The sequence below is a fragment of the Camellia sinensis genome, chromosome 3 (genome assembly GCF_055761805.1).
Source record: "Camellia sinensis isolate YWXY chromosome 3, ASM5576180v1, whole genome shotgun sequence".
Taxonomy (NCBI): Eukaryota; Viridiplantae; Streptophyta; class Magnoliopsida; order Ericales; family Theaceae; genus Camellia; species Camellia sinensis.
The window spans coordinates 35793739-35812256 of NC_138963.1; the positions used below are offsets into that span (position 1 = coordinate 35793739).

Sequence of the window (18518 nt, forward strand, 5' to 3'; positions counted from 1 at the left end):
AGAAGATGTTGAGAAAACCGCATTTTGAACGAGGTATGGACATTTTGAATTTCTTGTTATGCCATTTGGAGTGACTAATGCCCCGGCAACATTTATGGACTTAATGAACGAAATTTTTAAAACCTACCTTGACGAATTTGTTGTGACTTTTATTGATGACATTCTGATAGACTCCAAGAATAGACTTGAACATGAACATCACTTGAGAACTGTCTTGCAAATACTTAGGGAAAGGAAATTATTTGCTAAACTAAACAAATGTGAGTTTTGGTTGGATGAAGTTGTTTTCTTAGGGCACGTAATCAATAAGGAAGGAATTTCAGTGGACCCACAGAAAATAGAGGCTATTGTGAATTGGCCTACATCGACAAATGTGACAGAAGTTCGCAGTTTCATGGGCTTAGCTGGTTATTACAGAAGGTTTGTGAAAGACTTTTCGAAATTAGTTGTGCCTCTTACCCAATTGACACGAAAAGGGCAACCGTTTGAATGGAACGATGAAAGAGAAGCTGTCTTTCATGAACTAAAGACAAGATTGACCACTGCACCAATTTTGACACTACCTTCAGGTACGGAGAATTTTGTAATTTTCAGTGATGCGTCTTATAAAGGTTTGGGTTGTGTGTTAATGCAGAACGGAAAGGTTATTACTTATGCCTCCCGATAGTTGAGGCCACACGAGAAGAATTATCCAACACATGACCTAGAATTGGCCGCAGTTGTTTTTGCTTTGAAAATCTGGCGACATTATCTGTATGGAGCAAAGTGTGAAGTCTTCACGGATCACAAAAGTCTGAAATACTTCTTCATACAGAAGGAGTTGAATATGCGACAGAGAAGATGGCTGGAACTGATAAAAGATTATGATTTAGAGATTCAGTATCACCCTGGGAAGCTAACACAGTTGCCGATGCCTTGAGCAGAAAATCAACGGGGAGTATGGCTTGTTTGCTTACTGAACAAAAAGAAATCTTGCAAGATTTTGAGAAGTTTGAAATTGAAGTGGTAAAGTGTGAGCAGGGCGGATTGATAGCCGCTATTACAGCCGAGCCGGCAATCATTGATGAAATCAAGCAAAAACAGAAAAATGATGAATTCTTCAAGAAAGTGATTGATGAATTTGAGACAAGTTCGAAGGCAGAGTTCAGTATTGAAAATGAAGTGTTGAAATTTCGAAACAGAATGTGTGTCCTAGATATTCCGGAACTAAAGAAGAGGGTTTTAGATGAAGCCCATAGATCTGTATTTGTTATGCATTCGGGTAATAATAAAATGTATCGGGATTTGAAACAAACTTATTGGTGGCCTAAAATGAAGAAAGAGATTGCAGAATATGTGTCCAAGTGTCTTCAATGTCAGCAAGTCAAAGCTGAACATCAGAAACCAGGCGGTTTACTTTAACCTCTCCCTATTCCTGAATGGAAGTGGGAGCATGTGACTATGGATTTCGTTGTTGGCCTACCTCGGACTTCTTGAGGTATGGATTCTATTTAGGTTGTAGTTGATAGACTAACTAAATCTGCACATTATCTACCAGTTAGAACCACATTTAATGCTTATAGACTGGCTACCATTTATGTTGATGAGATTGTCCGTTTACACGGAGTTCTGGTATCCATTGTGTCGGATAGAGATCCGAAATTTGTATCTAGATTGTGGAAGAGTTTGCAGGAAGCTATGGGGATAGAACTAAGATTCAGTACTGCATTCCACCCACAGACCGATGGGCAATCAGAACGAACAATACAGACTTTGGAAGATATGCTTCAGATGCGTGCTTTGGATTTTCAGGGGAGTTGGGAAGACTACTTGCCACTTGCGGAATTTGCTTATAATAACAGTTTCCACTCCAGCATCGGTATGGCACCATACAAGGCTTTGTATGGTAGAAGGTGTAGATCACCTATTTGTTGGACAGAAGTCGGGGATAGAGCTTTACTTGGGCCTGAAATTGTGCAAGACACCTCTGAGAAAATCAAGATCATTCGGCAAAGGCTCAAAATAGCTCAGGACCGACAAAAGAACTATGCAGACGTTTGAAGAAGACCTCTTGAGTATGAGTATGAGATTGGTGACCATGTGTTCATCCGTGTGTCTCCGATGAAAGGCCAAGTCAGGTTTGGAAAGAAGGGCTAGTTGTCGCCTTGTTACATTGGGCCGTTTCAGATTTTGGAAAGGCTTGGTCCAGTTGCTTATAGAGTTGCCTTGCCACCAGGATTCGACCAAATCCATAACGTGTTTCATGTGTCGATGTTGAGGGATTATCTCTGAGACCTGTTTCATGTGATTGATTATCATTGGGTAGCTTTGGATGAAAATATGGAGTACGTTGAACGAATTGTTGACCAGCAAGTGAAGCAACTGAGAAACAAGTCCATCCCAATGGTGAAAGTTGAATGGAACGAACACTATGGGACGGATGCCATGTGGGAAAAAGAGGAGGAAATGCGACTGCACTATCCACATTTGTTTCCCGACGAAGGTAAAATAAGTTTGGAGGACCAAACTTCCTAAAGAGGGGAAGATTGTGATATCCATATTCCGTAATATGTTAATTGGTCCTTAACATGAATGTGATTATGTGTTTAATATGATTTTGTGTGCCATTATGTGAAAATATGTGGTTTTGAATTTCTATTTGTTCACCGTAGGAATATCTATTTGATTATCTGCTTTGGAAATTAATTTAAAGGCCTTATCGGCCACGAAATCCGAAATCGATTGCGCCATTGTGATTAGCGTAATTTTTAGAGCCTACGGTGAAATTTAATTGAAAATTTATTCGAATCAAATTAATCGGATTGAATTTGATGAATTAGTGCTCAATTATTTTATATTAAAATAATGTGACCAATGGAGCTCTTATTAAGGCCATTACACTCTCATTTATGTTCCTTTTGAGTTTAACTTCTGAAATTATGCTCTAGAGAGAGAGAGAGGGGCCGGATTTAGTGAGAGAAAAGGCTCAAAGTAGAGATTTGCTAAGGAACTTGGTAATCTTGAAGCTACACTCAAGAATTAAGCACAAGTTTGGAAGATTAAAGCTCCTAGGTGAGTAATCAACCCTTAATTCATAAGTTTGAATTGTGAGTTTGTGAATTGAAGATTAAATGGTGGGTTAGATCATGAAATTGAGTTGATCATGTTGAATTGAAGGTTAATGTATGCTTGTATGTATGTAATTGTTTGAGATTTGCATGTTTGAGTTTGAAATACATGATCCATGTAAGTTTCTAGTTGAAGCTCATGTTTACAATCACCATTTGCACCATGTGAGTTGAAATGAGGGTAATATATCACATGCATGTACAATTTATAAGAGTAGGAGCTTTGAATGCATGAATTTGATAAGTTGGTGATGAGTTTGGGTTAATTTGGGACATGCAAGTGTTTGATCCATGAAATTGAGCTTCATAATGATATAATTTGGTGGTTGTATCATGTTAGCACAAGTATATTTGAAGTTTGAGCTATTACATGCTTGAAATGTTGATTGGAAGGTAGAATTGAGCTCAAAGAACATTTCTGGGTCTTCCAGAATTTTGATGTCCGCTCGAGCGGGGAAACTTCCGCTCGAGCGTGAAATTCGTGCTCCCAGTATTTTTGCAGACTTGGATGTCCGCTCGAGCGGGGAAGTTCACGCTCGAGCGGTGAGCTATGTAGACAGACCTTCAGCTCGAGCGCCAGACTTAACGCTCGAGCATAATTTTGATGCATCTAGTACTTTTGCAGACCTTATGGGTCCGCTCGAGCGGGGAAGTCCACGCTCGAGCGGGGACCCTGCTTTCTGAAATTTTGAAAAGACATTCTGTGTTTCATTTTTTGTTCTCTTTCACTTCCAAGTACTCTTAGGTATGCATTGAGCATTGTAATTGAGTTAAAAAAATAAGAATGAAGCCTAAAGAGGAAAATGTGAATTTAGAACGGATTGTATTGTTTGTGACCCTTTTGTGTTCTTGGAATGTGTAGGGTCGAGCTCCAGGGCAAACCAACCAACCGGTCACTGTGAGTAATATCGATATTTTGAAACTTGTCATTTGTCCAATTTCTTATTTCTTTATGAGCCTTATAAGTGCTAGTTTGAATCATGGACAAATGTTTGCTATGAATAACTGAATAGGCCGAAGGCCATTTTGACATAAATGAATGAATGGATGGGCCAGAGGCCATTTTCACATGAATGGATGGGCCAGAGGCCATTTTGACATGAATGAATGGGCCAGAGGCCGTTTTGACATGAATGAATGGGCCAGAGGCCATTTTGACAGGGATGAATGGGCCAGAGGCCAGTTTGACATGAAAGTTTGAATGGGCCAGAAGCCAGTCTGACAAATGAAAGATAAATGGGCCAAAGGCTAGTATGTTTGGAACTAGAGTCACTTGACCTAAATTATGTATATGTATGTTAAATAGAAATATGAATTGGACCCAAGGCCGTCTGAAGCATGTTGTTATATATATCGTTTGTATAACTTCTGTGTTTGATATTATTCACTAGGCTATCGCTCATGCTCATTCATGTGTTCATAGGTGAACCAAGAGAAGTCCAGACCCAGCCCAGTGATGTCTGTGTGGAACAACAAAGGTTGTGGAAAGTCAGCCCTCGCGTCTCATGCACGAGACCCGTCTTCGCCTTTTTGTCATTCTATTTTATTTTGTCATATGGGCGAAGTCTTTGAATATGGTGTATATAGTTTTGATGGGTTGACTTAGACTATTAGGATCCTGTATGTACAGAACCTTGTATGGTACATATTTTGTTGTGAGTTATTAATGTGCATACGTATGGTTTGTTTGATGTGCCATGTAAGCACAACTCTATCAACAAAGTTTTTAATTGCTTCTATTTGACCCCCATTAACTCTGTTAAAATATGTTTGGTTTGGTTCAAGGCCGTAGGTAACCTCTTGATTACTGGCCGGTTATGTTCTTAACCCACGCGGGCGGGTTCGAGTCATGACAATGCCGATCGATAGGTGCCACAGCCACTTCATGCACTGATTTTTGGCTTTTTAAACGGCCTAACTATCTAAACGGCCTATCATCTAGTTGGCAAGTATACAAAACGTTTTATCCAAAACAGCAACCAAACAATTCCGTTCATTACTAACAGCAAAGTACAAAATGAATTTTCATTAAGTAAATTGGGCACAAATTGTAACCATTTTACATATGAAAATTACTAGACAAAAAACTGTAAAAAGTTGAAAATTACATGCAAATCCTAAAACAAAAAACAAGAGCCGCCCAAATTAGTCCTCGGAGTCAGACTCCAGCGGCTCAACATCCACTTGCTCGTATGGAATTGGCGTAGCCAATGTCACATCAGCAGCAGCAAGGGCTTTGAGCCAGCCGTGTTTAAACTACCGATTTTCAAATTTTGGGACTTCGTCTACATATTCATTAAAAGCATATTTTTTTCCAGCATCGAATGCGCTGGAAGCATTCAGGTCGGCCGTTCCTTCGCCGCCTTCATCTCTTCTAACCCAGCCTCCAATTTAGAGATCGTCTCCTGGGCCAATTTAAACCCGTCATCACTCGTATCCGCCCTTTTCTAGGCGACTGATCTCACACTACTACAAAAATAGTTAAAGATCACACTTTGACAAAAAAAAAGATCTCACTTTTATTGGAAGTGTGATAAAAAAAATTAGATTGATATTTTAATCACACTTAATTTGATTGAGTGTGATAATATTTATTTTTTATGTCACTTTTCAATTAAGTGTGATTATATATATATATTTTTAATCACACCTTCTAATTAAAGTGTGGTTATATATACACTACTACTTTTTAATCACACTTTTTAAACAAGTGTGATTATATATATATTTTTTAATCACACATTCTAATTAAAGTGTGATTATTTATATATTTTTTAATCACACCTTCTAATTAAAGTGTGATTATATATACACTACTACTTTTTAATCACACTTTTTAAACAAATGTGATTATATATATATTTTTTAATCACACATTCTAATTAAAGTGTGATTATTTATATATTTTTAATCACACCTTCTAATTAAAGTGTGATTATATATACACTACTACTTTTTAATCACACTTTTTAAACAAGTGTGATTATATATATATTTTTTAATCACACATTCTAATTAAAGTGTGATTATTTATATATTTTTTAATCACACCTTCTAATTAAAGTGTGATTATATATACACTACTACTTTTTAATCACACTTTTTAAACAGGTGTGATTATATATATATATTTTTAATCACACATTCTAATTAAAGTGTGATTATTTATATATTTTTTAATCACACCTTCTAATTAAAGTGTGATTATATATAGACTAATACTTTTTAATCACACTTTTTAAACAAGTGTGATTATATATATATTTTTTTAATCACACATTCTAATTAAAGTGTGATTATTTATATATTTTTTAATCACACCTTCTAATTAAAGTGTGATTATTTATACACTACTACTTTTTAATCACACTTTTAAATAGGTGTGATTATATATATATTTTTTAACCACACATTCTAATTAAAGTGTGATTATTTATATATTTTTTAATCACACCTTCTAATTAAAGTGTGATTATATATACACTACTACTTTTTAATCACACTTTTTAAATAAGTGTGATTATATATATATATATATATATATATTTTTAATCACACATTTTAATTAAAGTGTGATTATATATACATTACTACTTTTTAATCACACTTTTTAAATAAGTATAATTATATATATATATATATATTTAATCACACTCCCCAAATAGGTGTGATTGTATAAAATATTTCAATTTGATTTTTATATAAAATATACAATTCCCAAATCCGCGCCTCTATTCTACCCATGAATGATAGAGACGACTCACTACTAGAAAATGAGGCGTTAGACGCGGAACTTTTTCACCCATTTTTTCATCTTCCTATCTCTCTATCTCTGTCTCTCTTCTCTTTCTCTCTCACTCATCACTCTTCTCTGTTTGTCTGTCTCTCTCTTTCTCTCTGTGTCTCTGTCTCTCTTATTTTTCTCTCTCTCTCACTCATCACTCTTCTCTATCTGTCTGTCTGTCTCTCTCTCTTTCTCTCTGTGTCTCTCGTTCATCTCTCTTCTGTCTATCTCTCTCATCTCTCTTCTCTCTCTGTCTTTCTTCTCTTTATCTCTCTCGCTCGTCTTTCTCTGTCTCTCTCTCGTTTATCTATTTTCGCTCTTTTTTTTTCTCTCTCTCTTTGTCTATATCTTTTTACCCATTTTTTCATCTTCCTCTCTCTCTTCTCTTTCTCTCTCTCACTCATCACTCTTTTCTTTATGTCTATCTGTCTCTCTCTTTCTCTCTGTGTCTCTCACTCATCTATCTCTTCTCTCATCTCTTTTCTCTCCCTATCTCTTCGCTCATCTCTCTTCTCTCTATCTCTCTCATCTTTCATCTCTCTCTGTCTTTCTCGCTCATCTCTCTTCTTTATCTCTCTCTCTGTCTCTCTCGTTCACCTCTCTTCTCTCTATGTCTCTCTCGCTCACCTCTCTTCTTTCTATCTCTCTCTCTCTGTCTCTTTCGTTCATCTCTTTTCTCTCTCAGTCTCTTTTCTGTCTCCCACTTTCTATCTCTTTATCTTTTTGTCCCTTTCTTTCTCTCTCTCTTTCTTTCTCTCTCTCGCTCTCTCCCTCTGTGTTCGCGTTGCTCACTCTCTCTCTTCCGTCTTCTCTATTTACTGAGCTCCCTCTTGATTTATCTATCTACTACAAGAAAATGCACTTTTAGCGACCACTTTGTCTCTCTCTCGCTCATCACTCTGTCTTTGTCTCTCTCTCTCTCTCTCATTTATCTGTCTCTCACTCATCTCTCTTTCTCTCACCACCCATCTCCTTCACCATCTTCACCACTATTGCAAACGCCATTCCACTACCACCATTATTACCACTGTCACCACTTCACCTCTACGACTACCATTACTACTACCATTGCCACCACTACCATTACTGCCACTACTACTACCATTACCTCTCATTCACCCTTGCCACTTCATCTACTCCCACTACCACAACTTCACCACTAATCTCCTTCGCTACCACCACCACCACCACCACCACCATCATCTCTTATCTACCACCTTCACCATTACTGCCACTACTACTACCATTACCTCTCCTTCACCCTTGCCACTTCATCTACTCTACCACTACTACAACTTCACCATTAATCTCTTTCGCCGCCGCCGCCACCACCACCACCACCACCACCATCTCTTATCCACCACCTTCACCACTACTACTACTCTCTCTCCTCTACCACAAAAAATTAGTTCATGATTTTTAATAACAAAAAAAAAAATAGGCCGTAGAAAAATATTTTTCATTGACCACAGAAAATTATATTTTATTTTAGTGGAAAATATTTTTTATTAAAATATTACCCCTACTTCTACCAAATAGAAAATAATAATATTTTTTTCATTAAAATAAAAATGAAACAAATAAATTTTCAATCTTAGTAACTAAAAAAAAAAAGATTTTTTTTTAAAAAAATTCATTAACTACAAAAAAATATATATTTTAACAAAAAATAAATTTTTTTGATGACGACAACCCCGTCGCAAAAAAAAAAAAAAAAAATTAAACGACATTATTTTATTATTTAAATTTTATTTTTGACAAAAAAAAAATTTATTTTTTATTCCCGCCCCGCTCCCCTCCCCACCTTTTTTTTTTTTCTATTCCCGCTCGGCGGAGGAGCAGCCGAAAGGGCAAACGAGCCCTAGCAGTCACTTGAACCAGTCCAAACCCAAACCATGGATCAAACTCTCATCCTTCTCCGCCCATAATACGCCCTCCCTTCCTCCCTCCCTCAAACCCCAAATCTAGGGCTATGTTTTGGAGAAGATTGAGTTGTCACCACCACCGACCACCCGCCACCACCATAATACGCCCATAATACGCCTACCATCCACCACCCGTTACCACTATCACCACCATACACTCAATACCACTCACCACCCGCTACCGTCACCGTCACCCACTCACTCACCCACCATCACCACCCGCCACCTACCTGCCACCACCCGCTACACACCTGTCACCACCACCGACCACCCGCCACCACCACCACCACCAGCCACCGTCATCCACCCACCCATCCACTGCCACCACCGTCACCCACCCACCCGCCACCACCACTCGCCACCTACCTGCCACCACCATCGACCACCCGCCACTACCACCACCACCACCCACCCGCCGCCGTCACCCACCCACCCACCCGCCACCGTCACCTACCCATCCACCCACCACCACCACCACCGTCACCTACCCACCACCACCACCACCACCGTCACCCACCCACCACCACCACCACCACCACCGTCACCCACCCACCACCACCACCCGCCGCCACCACCTACCACCACCTGCCATTCCGCCACCCACCTGCCACCATTGCCCATCACCCGCCACCACCACCACCCACCCGCTACCACCCACCACTACCCGCTACCCACCACTACCTCTACCCACCACCCACCGTCACCACTTTCCACTGCCATCTTCCGCCGCCACTTGCTATTTCTCATTCTTTTTTATATTTTTAAATTTTGTTAAACATTTTGTCAATTACCAAACGTGTTTGTAGTTTATGTTTTCTAAAAACAAACAAAAACCAGTTTATAAAATTTTTGTAAATATAAACTGAAAACGTAAACGTTACCAAACAGACCCTAACCATTTCATTTTCAGTTTTCAATTTATATTTACAAAAATTTTAAAAACTGTCATAAAAACTTGTTTGATAATTTTTTTGATTTATAAATGGTTGTCTCAGTTTGTAAATTTGAGAAAAAAATGTAAATTCAAAAAATAAGTTTACGTTGGTTTTTAAATAGAAATTTAAAAATTTTACTAGCAAAATTTTTTTTCAATTAATTTTTTTTTTTCAATTAATTTTTTTTTCAATTAACTTTTTTTTTGGTAAATTATACTAACACCCCCCTGAGGTTTATGTTTATTACAGTTCTCCCCTCACCTTTTGGAAATTACATTTCCCCCCTAAGGTTTAAAGTTTCATTACAGATTTTCCCCTTTAGCAATTTAATTTTTTTAAATACTAATTTTGCCCTCAGTGGATAAATTACATTGACACCCTTCACATTTTAAAAATTAATTACAATCCTCTCCCTAAGGTTTAAAGTAGCATTACCAATTGCCCCATTGGTTAGTATCAGTTACACAAAAAATTAATTGAAAAAAAAATTTATTAGTAAAATTTTTAAATTTTTGTAAATATAAAAAAGTATCGAACAAGTTTTTATGACATTTTTTAAAATTTTTGTAAATATAAATTAAAAACTGAAAATAATGGTAAAAATATCATAAAATTAACAAATCTATCTAATAAAGCAGAACGAATTTTGAAAATGTGTTAGACACAATTGTCCTACTAGGACATTTCAAGAGTCAGGATTCATTTGTGTATTCACATGAATGGCTCAGATAACCCCTTTAATTTTATATCAATCCTAAATATATACCTTCCCGCCCAAACATGCCTCCTCCTTACCCACGTCTAGGGATGGCAATCTGAAACCGGCCCGACGGTGACTCGAGCCCCCGACCCCGAATTCAGTGGTTATTTACCGAAAAATATCCCCTACGGGCCGGGAATGGTATTCAAAAATTCATCCCTGATGATATCCGGGCCGAGGACGGGGATAGGTGTTTCAGACCCGGCCTCGGCGCCGCCTCCCGGCCCCCGGCACCGCCACCGCCACCGCCCCGCTTAGTCCCCTAGCTGAAATTACGATTTTGTCCCTGGATATATATATGCTTGATTTTTGTTTAGGTTTGACACAGACACACACATTCAAATTAGGGAGCTTATGCATATGTTTAATGCAATTGATTGGCATATGCTATATGAAAAGGCTAATTTTCTAGAATTAAAAATTTAGAACAGCATTAAATGTTTGAAAATGCCCTCATACCATTACCTCTCCTTCACCTCTGCCACTCCATCTACACTACCACTACCACAATTTCACCACTAATATCTTTCACCATCACTACCACCACCACCATCATCTCTTATCCACCACCTCCACCACTAATGTCGCTCTCTTTCCTCTACCACAAAAAAATAGTTCATAATTTTTAGTAAAAAAAAAAAATAGGCTGTAGAAAAATATTTTTCATTGACCATAGAAAATTAACTTTTATTTTAGTGAAAAATATTTTTCATTAAAATATTACCCCTACTTCTACGAAATAAAAAATAATAATAATATTTTTTTAATTAAAATAAAAATAAAACAAATAAATTTTTAATCTTAGTAACTAAAAAAAAATGAAATTTTTTTCATTAATTACAAAAAAAATTATTTTAACAAAAAATAAAAAATTTTAGCAATAGTAACCCTCGTCACAAAAAAAAAAAAAAAATTAAACGACATTGTTTTGTTGTTTAAATTTTATTTGTGACCCTAAAAAAAAAAAGATTTTAATTTTTTTTATCCACCCCCGTCTCCCTCTCTTTTTTTTTTCATTCCCGCTTTTTTTTTTCCATTCCCCCCCGGGGGCCCAAAACCAAAAATCCCTAATCTCTTAAGATTTGTTAAGCCTCAAGGAGATTACATAGAGCTTCACAGGAAGAGAAATGGCTATCGCCATGATCATTTCGAGCGCAAACGAAAGAAAGAGGCTCGTGAAGTCCACAAGCAATCTCAGATTGCTCAGAAGGTTCAGTTTCTTCACTTTTCTATTGAGGATCTTGTTTACTGTTTCGGAAAATGAAATTACTATTGAGGATCTTGTGGACTCACAAGTCACCAGATCAATTGTCTATAAATTCCTGGGATGTTTTGGGGGCTTTTTTTTCTTTATGGGTTGTCTTTGTTTTTTCATTTGAATAGTATCAACTTTTGGAGTGGTTTCTTTTTGATTTTGACTATTCTCTCTCTTCTTTGGACCTAAAGATTCATCAGATTTGGGTAATAATCTCAATTGGGTTTTCTGTTTCTTCTTCTTTGTATTGTAAGAGATTGGATGGTCAGTCTGTCAGTTGCTTAATGGTCTTATTTGTTTCACTCTCAAATTATAAAATATCATTTTTATAAATTTATTTTCTATTTTTGCTTTTGTTTTTGAAGGTTTGTAACTGGTGATTATGATGTTCATACGTTTTGATCTTGATATCGGAAGATGATTACTGTATTGGGCTTTTGTATTAGTCCTGAATTCCTCTTTATTATTTTTCTCTCTATTTCTTATCAAGATTTGATGATGTTGAATATTTGGATTCTCACAAAAACAAATAAATGTGGACAATTTTGATCTGAGCATTTGAATGTGGCAGTCATGACATCTAATAGATTTATGAATTTGGTTTTTGAATCCTTATTGCAGAATACTATTTTTCTTTTCATTAGTTTTTATTTTTATAAATCTTCATTTGGTGTTGGTAATTCATTTGGATTTTGTTAAATGCTGAGAACCGCGAGTTTCTATTTTTATTTTTATTTTTATTTTTTTAGGATGTATATATATCATTCTTCTTTTAGGATATATTTTCATTTTGCGGCTTTTATTCCCTGGAGAAAGCAGCTGCTCATGCATCATCATTGCTTGGAAGAACAGGGAAACATTTATTCTTGAGAGATGGTGATAATGAAAAACCTCCTATTTTACTTCAAATGGCCAACGATACTGATGATCTTCCATTACGTGAGCCCTCGTGAATTTAATAGATTCTGATCAGAAGTCAAACAAATGTTTCTTTGTGACTACAAATGATATAGAACCTATCTTGACTCCTTGTCTTGTCTCTGCAGATCTACTCTACGGTCCTTTAGGCGTCGGGTTGCCTACGCTAATGCACGATATGATCGTATCCTGCCATACTATATACATTTGTTTATTATTTTTTACTTGTTTATATAGGAAAATATTTGGAGATAAAATGTCAGGACATTTAAACATATGCTCAAGCAATACATGAAAAACTAGTTAGGCTGTTCCAATTTTCTTCTTTTTGAAATCCTCTAATTTATGTGAAGAACTTAACACTTCCTCTTAGATCTTGTTGGATGGAGTACATCATCACTGCGGCGTCGAAGTGAGCTCCCAAAGGTAATTCTTAATCTTTATGGAGCTTTAGAATTGTGTTTCCAATTTTTCTTACTTTTTTTTCTTTATTTTTTTTCAGCGTCAAAATCTATCAAGAATTGACAAATACCCGCATGTCGTAAATGTGGAGTTAGCAAAACCTGTGAATACTCAAGAAGAAATGTCTTTAGAGGGCCAAGTCAATGTATGCAAGACCATTGATATGGAAGGTTAGTTACCAAATTTTTGTCAATGTTATTCATGTTCTACAGCACTAATCTTACAAGATTCAAGAACCATTACTTCCCATTAAAAAACCAAGTTAAAAATTAAAATAAAAAAGGTTTTTCCTTCATTTTAAATGTAGATTTCACTTGTATATTTAGTTTTTCTGGAATTGTGAAAGAGAGTAAAAAGTTACCGGCAATATTGTGAATCCCGCTCAACACCATGTTGTACCAGCTGGTACATACCATTTTAACAGGAAACTGGAATAATGGAGACTCAACACAGTTCCAGTTAATTTTCTGGTTTGTACTGGATTATTTTAGGTGTATCGGGCTAGCTCAATTTCCAAGCATACAGACTGTTCTAGCATATACCAGTTAGTGAAAGAATGAAAGAACTGAAAATGAATTTCAGTGTGAAACAAGGTTGGGCTTCGAACTAGCATGTCTTGGTTTAGTCAAAACTGGAAGAAAAACACACACACACACACAACACACACAACCTGATTTGTTATAGCAAGTGGAAAGAAAATGGAAAAGAGAAATTGAAGAGGTAATACTAGAAGTTCTAGAACAGTTATTTGGTGAAGAACTTTATACAAGTAAATGAAATTTTCATTATGCTCTTGAGGATTTGAAGTTCAATATGATTTCATTACCATCATTTCAAATTGTCCAATTATTCTGAGCTCTATATGTAAGTAAAATATTTATTCTTGATTATTCCCTAATTTTCACACTCTTTCCTCATTGCGTCCAATTGTAGAGGCAATGATCAGTGGTCTCACAAAAATGAGCTGGGAAAGGGTTGATATTGACTTCAGTGGAACTAAACAAAGACTTTTGGGGCACAGTACTATTCAGGCAAGTTTCTTCTTTCTCTTTACTTTAACTACAGAATCAAGGAACAACATAATAACCTCAATGAGTAAAATGCGGTTTGGAGGTCAACCTCTTGAAATGGATTGGAACTCTCTAGTTTGAATTCCCCTCCAGATGAAAGAGGGTCAGCACAATCAGATTTCAATCCATTTGGCAAAATAGGAGAGAGGTAAACAAAGAAATGATAGTAGTACTAGTTTATCTTCTTCTTGTTTGGATAGTATAAGAGTGAGATAAAAGAGAAAGAAAGTAGTTTATCATCTCTTTTTGTTTGGGAAAGATAGTAGTATCAACATTTCTAATGAGTGACCTTTTTCTTTTGTTCTGCTCGTGCAGGTAAAAACTTACCGTGTGAATTCCGCCGGAGCTGATGTGATACAACATATGATCGACAATTTTCTGTTATAGGTGTCACCAAATTACATTTATTTATGCATCAATTTATTTTATTTTATTTTTCAGTTTCTTCCATATCGAGATAATGTAAATATGCGCAAGCAATCCTTGAGCATTTCGTTCCTTTTAGAACTCTAATTTTTAAAATTTCAGAAACACTGGAGGGAGTAATTTTCCCTGTTTTAGAGTTATATGTAACTTTCTGCCTAACATGCTATTTTAGTAATTTTTTTTTATTTTTTGACAAAAATATAAGGTAAAAAAATTATATTTGGGATCACTTGTTAACCTTTTACAGAAAAATGTACAAAAAGTATAGAGAAAACACAATATTTGACCTTTTTTTTTTCTTTTTTTTTTAAGTTGTTGATTTTTTTGATTTTTTTAATGATTTTTTGATTTTTAAATTAAAATATTGAGTTAAAAGTGCCAAGGAATAGTTTAAATTATAGTGCATTTGCGAAATGTTTGATTGGTGGTTGTGCGCTTGTAATTTCAGTTCGTGGATACTATTTTAGTGTAATTGGTATACTGGATGGTGTCCCGATTACTTTGACAACATGTGTGTGGAACCTAAATGTGGGCTCTACGTGTGGAACCTGAATATATTTTCAAATATTAATAAAATGAATTCATCATTTGTATTTCTATATTCTACTATTATTTTGCATTCTTTATATTGCAATTAATGGTCATGTGATTGATATATTGATGTTTTTAGGTTATGAAATTTATAACCTTTTAATTTTAATTAGTGTTATTTTGTTTTTTTTATTACCTCTAAATAAGCTATTCACATAGTTGACATATAATAAATTTATAAAAGTATAATTTTTAAAAATGTTCCAGACATATCGTGTCGTGCATTTTTTGAAAATCAATGTGGCCTTGTGTCAAAGCGGTGCCCTTGTCACGTGTCAGTGCTACTTAGAGCACAGCACAACAAATTATTTGGGAGAAACCAATAATTTAATTTGTGTGTGTGTGTGTGTGTGTGTGTTTCTCCACCAAGTTTATTTGGATTTGATGGTTTGAATTACAATTTTAACTTCACATTATGTAGCACTAATTGAGGATTGGAAAGCACCTGTAGGCTGCAGCACTTATATAGTTTTCATAACTAGCATTTGTTTCAATTTGTTAGGGGAGAACATATGTACAGGTGTAAAACTGAATAGATCACACTCCAATTGTATGAATCAGTTAAGTGTTCATTATTTTCTAATGCATAGATTTCTACCTTTGCTTGTTCCGAATGTTGTTCTAGATTCATTTCATTTGACTACTTCAAAGTTTCTTTTTATCGTTGTTGTAACAATTGTTATTCTCAACAGGGATGAGTAATTCTCAACGGGATGAGTAAAGCTTCTTGAGATATTTCTGACCAGACCATCTAGTTCTGTAACTGCTCTCTTCCTTCGCTTTTATTTGTTTATTTATTTTTTGAGGTTTTCTCTTCATTTTGACTCATTTATTTGTGTTTTTTCTTATAGAAAGAACATACTTGTTTATACTTCATAAAGTAAATCATTGTAATTTGAAAGATATCTGAAAAGGAAACACACTTGCACTTCCTTGAGTGCAGTAGGATTGGGATTGTGTTCTTAATTGCATTTATTCAAGAACCATAACAGTTCTGTGGTGAATCCAATCAATGATTAATCCTACTTAGAGGTGTGATATAAGAGATGATATGTTAATTCTATGATTTTTGGAGATTGTTGAGTGTTGCTGAGCACTTTCATCTCAAGTCTAGAAGAATGAGGTTTACCATGATCAATGAAAGAGATGGGAATCGACACATTTAGTAAAGCCACTTAATTTGTTCATACATGTCAAAGGTGTTAGCAATCCATAATGCCTAACTATAATCGGTAAGACTCAAAACACAAGAAGAACAAACACACAAGAAAGAACACACCAACTTGACCTCTATGTGACAATGCTTTAAGGCTAGGGAAATTAACAAAGAGTAAATTAGATATGAAAAATAACAGCAGAGAAAATAATATATAGTTTTAGTCATTAGGTGATCCAATCCATTATTAGATAAAGAAGAAGAAGAAATTATGGACCTAAATAACAGCAGAGAAGAAATTTAGAGAAATTCTTGATGGGTTTCCTAAATATTTGATTTTTGTTTAAACAAATCTTTCAAATTTTGAATTAGTAAGATAAGAGAACCCATTATGGTGTTTGAATGAAATTCTTGAATGGGGGGCTTTAGTGTTCAAATGATTCTATTACAATGTTGAATTTCTTTTTCTTTTTAATCTTTTTGGGTATTTTTCCTGAATGTGGTATTTGATTTTTAAATTTTTTTTGGTGGTATAAATAAATGGGTAATGTAGGGTGGTATAATATCTCCAAGTAAATTGAGGATGAAGCTAATAGGGGCAGCTGCTCAGCATAAGAGGAAGAAAGATGGATCAAATAGTAACTCAGCAAGAACATCTCTTTCCAACCTTGAGGATTCTGAGTTTGTCAACAACAGTTTGTTAGCCACCATGACTGCAGGAGACTTTGATGACCATGGTATTTTATGTGACTCTGCTCCACCTTTGTTTTCTCATTACATCCATTGGTAATTAGTATTTAACATTATAGTTTACTCTCAAACTAATTTTCTGTTTCTTCTTTGCAAACAAAAAACAGGAAACATATTGTCCCAAAAAAGAAAAAAGAAAAAAGAAAAAACTCAAAACATGTTTAATATACACATGTTTTCCAAACAAATACTAACAAAAATAAGAAAACATGTTTGGTGAGTTGCAGGAAAGGTGAAGTAGTCGCCGGGAAGGGAAAGGGTGGCTAAAAGGGGTGAGGGAGTGGCTGGAGGGGGGATGGAGGAATAATGTTTTCAAAGGCTCAAGGAACCCCAAGGCACCAAAGGTTTCTTGAGTTTTTATTTATTTATTTATGGGTACCTAAAATTATGGTTCAACAGTAATAATAATATATATTCACAAAAAGATCGTACACAAGCTGTATTGAGATTTATCATTTTTAAATACTGTGTTCATTAGTGACCTCCTAATTACAATGTCATTGACACTGAGCTGCTATGGCATCTAATTGTTAACAGGGAAGTTACTTCCAAAATGATTAAGATCAAACAGAAATGATTAATGTTCCTATTTTAGTTTGTTGAATTAACTTTTTAGTTTATTCATATGCATCAGTGGTTTTTGGATTAATTTGTGTTTTCATTTTTCAGGTCAGAAATTTTTTAGAGAGATGCAAAATATGGTCCAAGAATTAAAGAACTTAGTTTTTTAAGTTTTTTCATTTTTTAATAGATGTAAACACAGTTAATTTTTTTTTTATTTAATTCTTTTGTATATACTTTTGAATATTTAATTTCCATTTATGAAATATATGACGTTATTTTATTCAATATGTGGTTATGATTCAAAATATAATATATAGTGTGTATTACATTCTTCAAATGTGCATACAAAAATAATATTGATTATTTTTCAAATATGTCGAATCCTTTTTTTATCACATATTTTATTAGTTATTAATCACACTTAAAAGATGTGATGTAAATATTTTTAATCACACTTAAAAGATGTAATCTAAATGTTATTAATCACACTTAAAAAGTGTGATTAAAAATGATTCTTTTTAATCACACTTCCAAAGATCACACTTAAAAGGTGTGATCTAAATATTTTTAATCACACTTAAAAGGTGTGATTTAAATATCTTTAATCACACTTAAAAGATGTGATCAAAATATTTTTAATCACACTTAAAAGGTGTGATCTAAATATCTTTAATCACACTTAAAAGATGTGATCAAAATATTTTTAATCACACTTAAAAGGTGTGATCTAAATATTTTTAATCACACTTAAAAGATGTGATCTAAATATTTTTAATCACACTTAAAAGATGTGATCTAAATATTTTTAATCACAC

The 18518-nt window shown here is 35.0% G+C and overlaps 1 protein-coding gene and 1 long non-coding RNA gene across 2 annotated transcripts; both read left to right on the plus strand.

The window, feature by feature from the left end:
• Positions 1–12126: 12126 nt before the first annotated feature.
• On the plus strand, positions 12127–14603 carry LOC145821425 (uncharacterized). Its single transcript, XM_082917940.1, has 6 exons — positions 12127–12705; positions 12813–12868; positions 13058–13110; positions 13204–13316; positions 14080–14177; positions 14532–14603. Exons 1-6 carry the CDS (start codon positions 12675–12677, stop codon positions 14601–14603), a joined length of 423 nt encoding a protein of 140 aa, XP_082774066.1. The 5' UTR covers positions 12127–12674.
• A 515-nt stretch (positions 14604–15118) lies between these two features.
• On the plus strand, positions 15119–17441 carry LOC145820953 (uncharacterized). The gene is made up of 3 exons (XR_014362995.1): positions 15119–15987; positions 16943–17126; positions 17367–17441. It is a non-coding gene; the product is annotated as an uncharacterized LOC145820953 (long non-coding RNA).
• The last annotated feature ends 1077 nt before the right edge of the window (positions 17442–18518 follow it).

Excerpts from the sequence above, each read along its gene's own strand:
- LOC145821425 (XM_082917940.1), top strand. The coding sequence starts at position 12,675 with ATGGCCAACGATACTGATGATCTTCCATTAC. Across the intron at positions 13,111-13,203 it reads GTCGAAGTGAGCTCCCAAAG|AATTGACAAATACCCGCATG; the intron begins GTAATTCTTAAT and ends AAATCTATCAAG. Across the intron at positions 14,178-14,531 it reads TGGGGCACAGTACTATTCAG|GTAAAAACTTACCGTGTGAA; the intron begins GCAAGTTTCTTC and ends CTGCTCGTGCAG.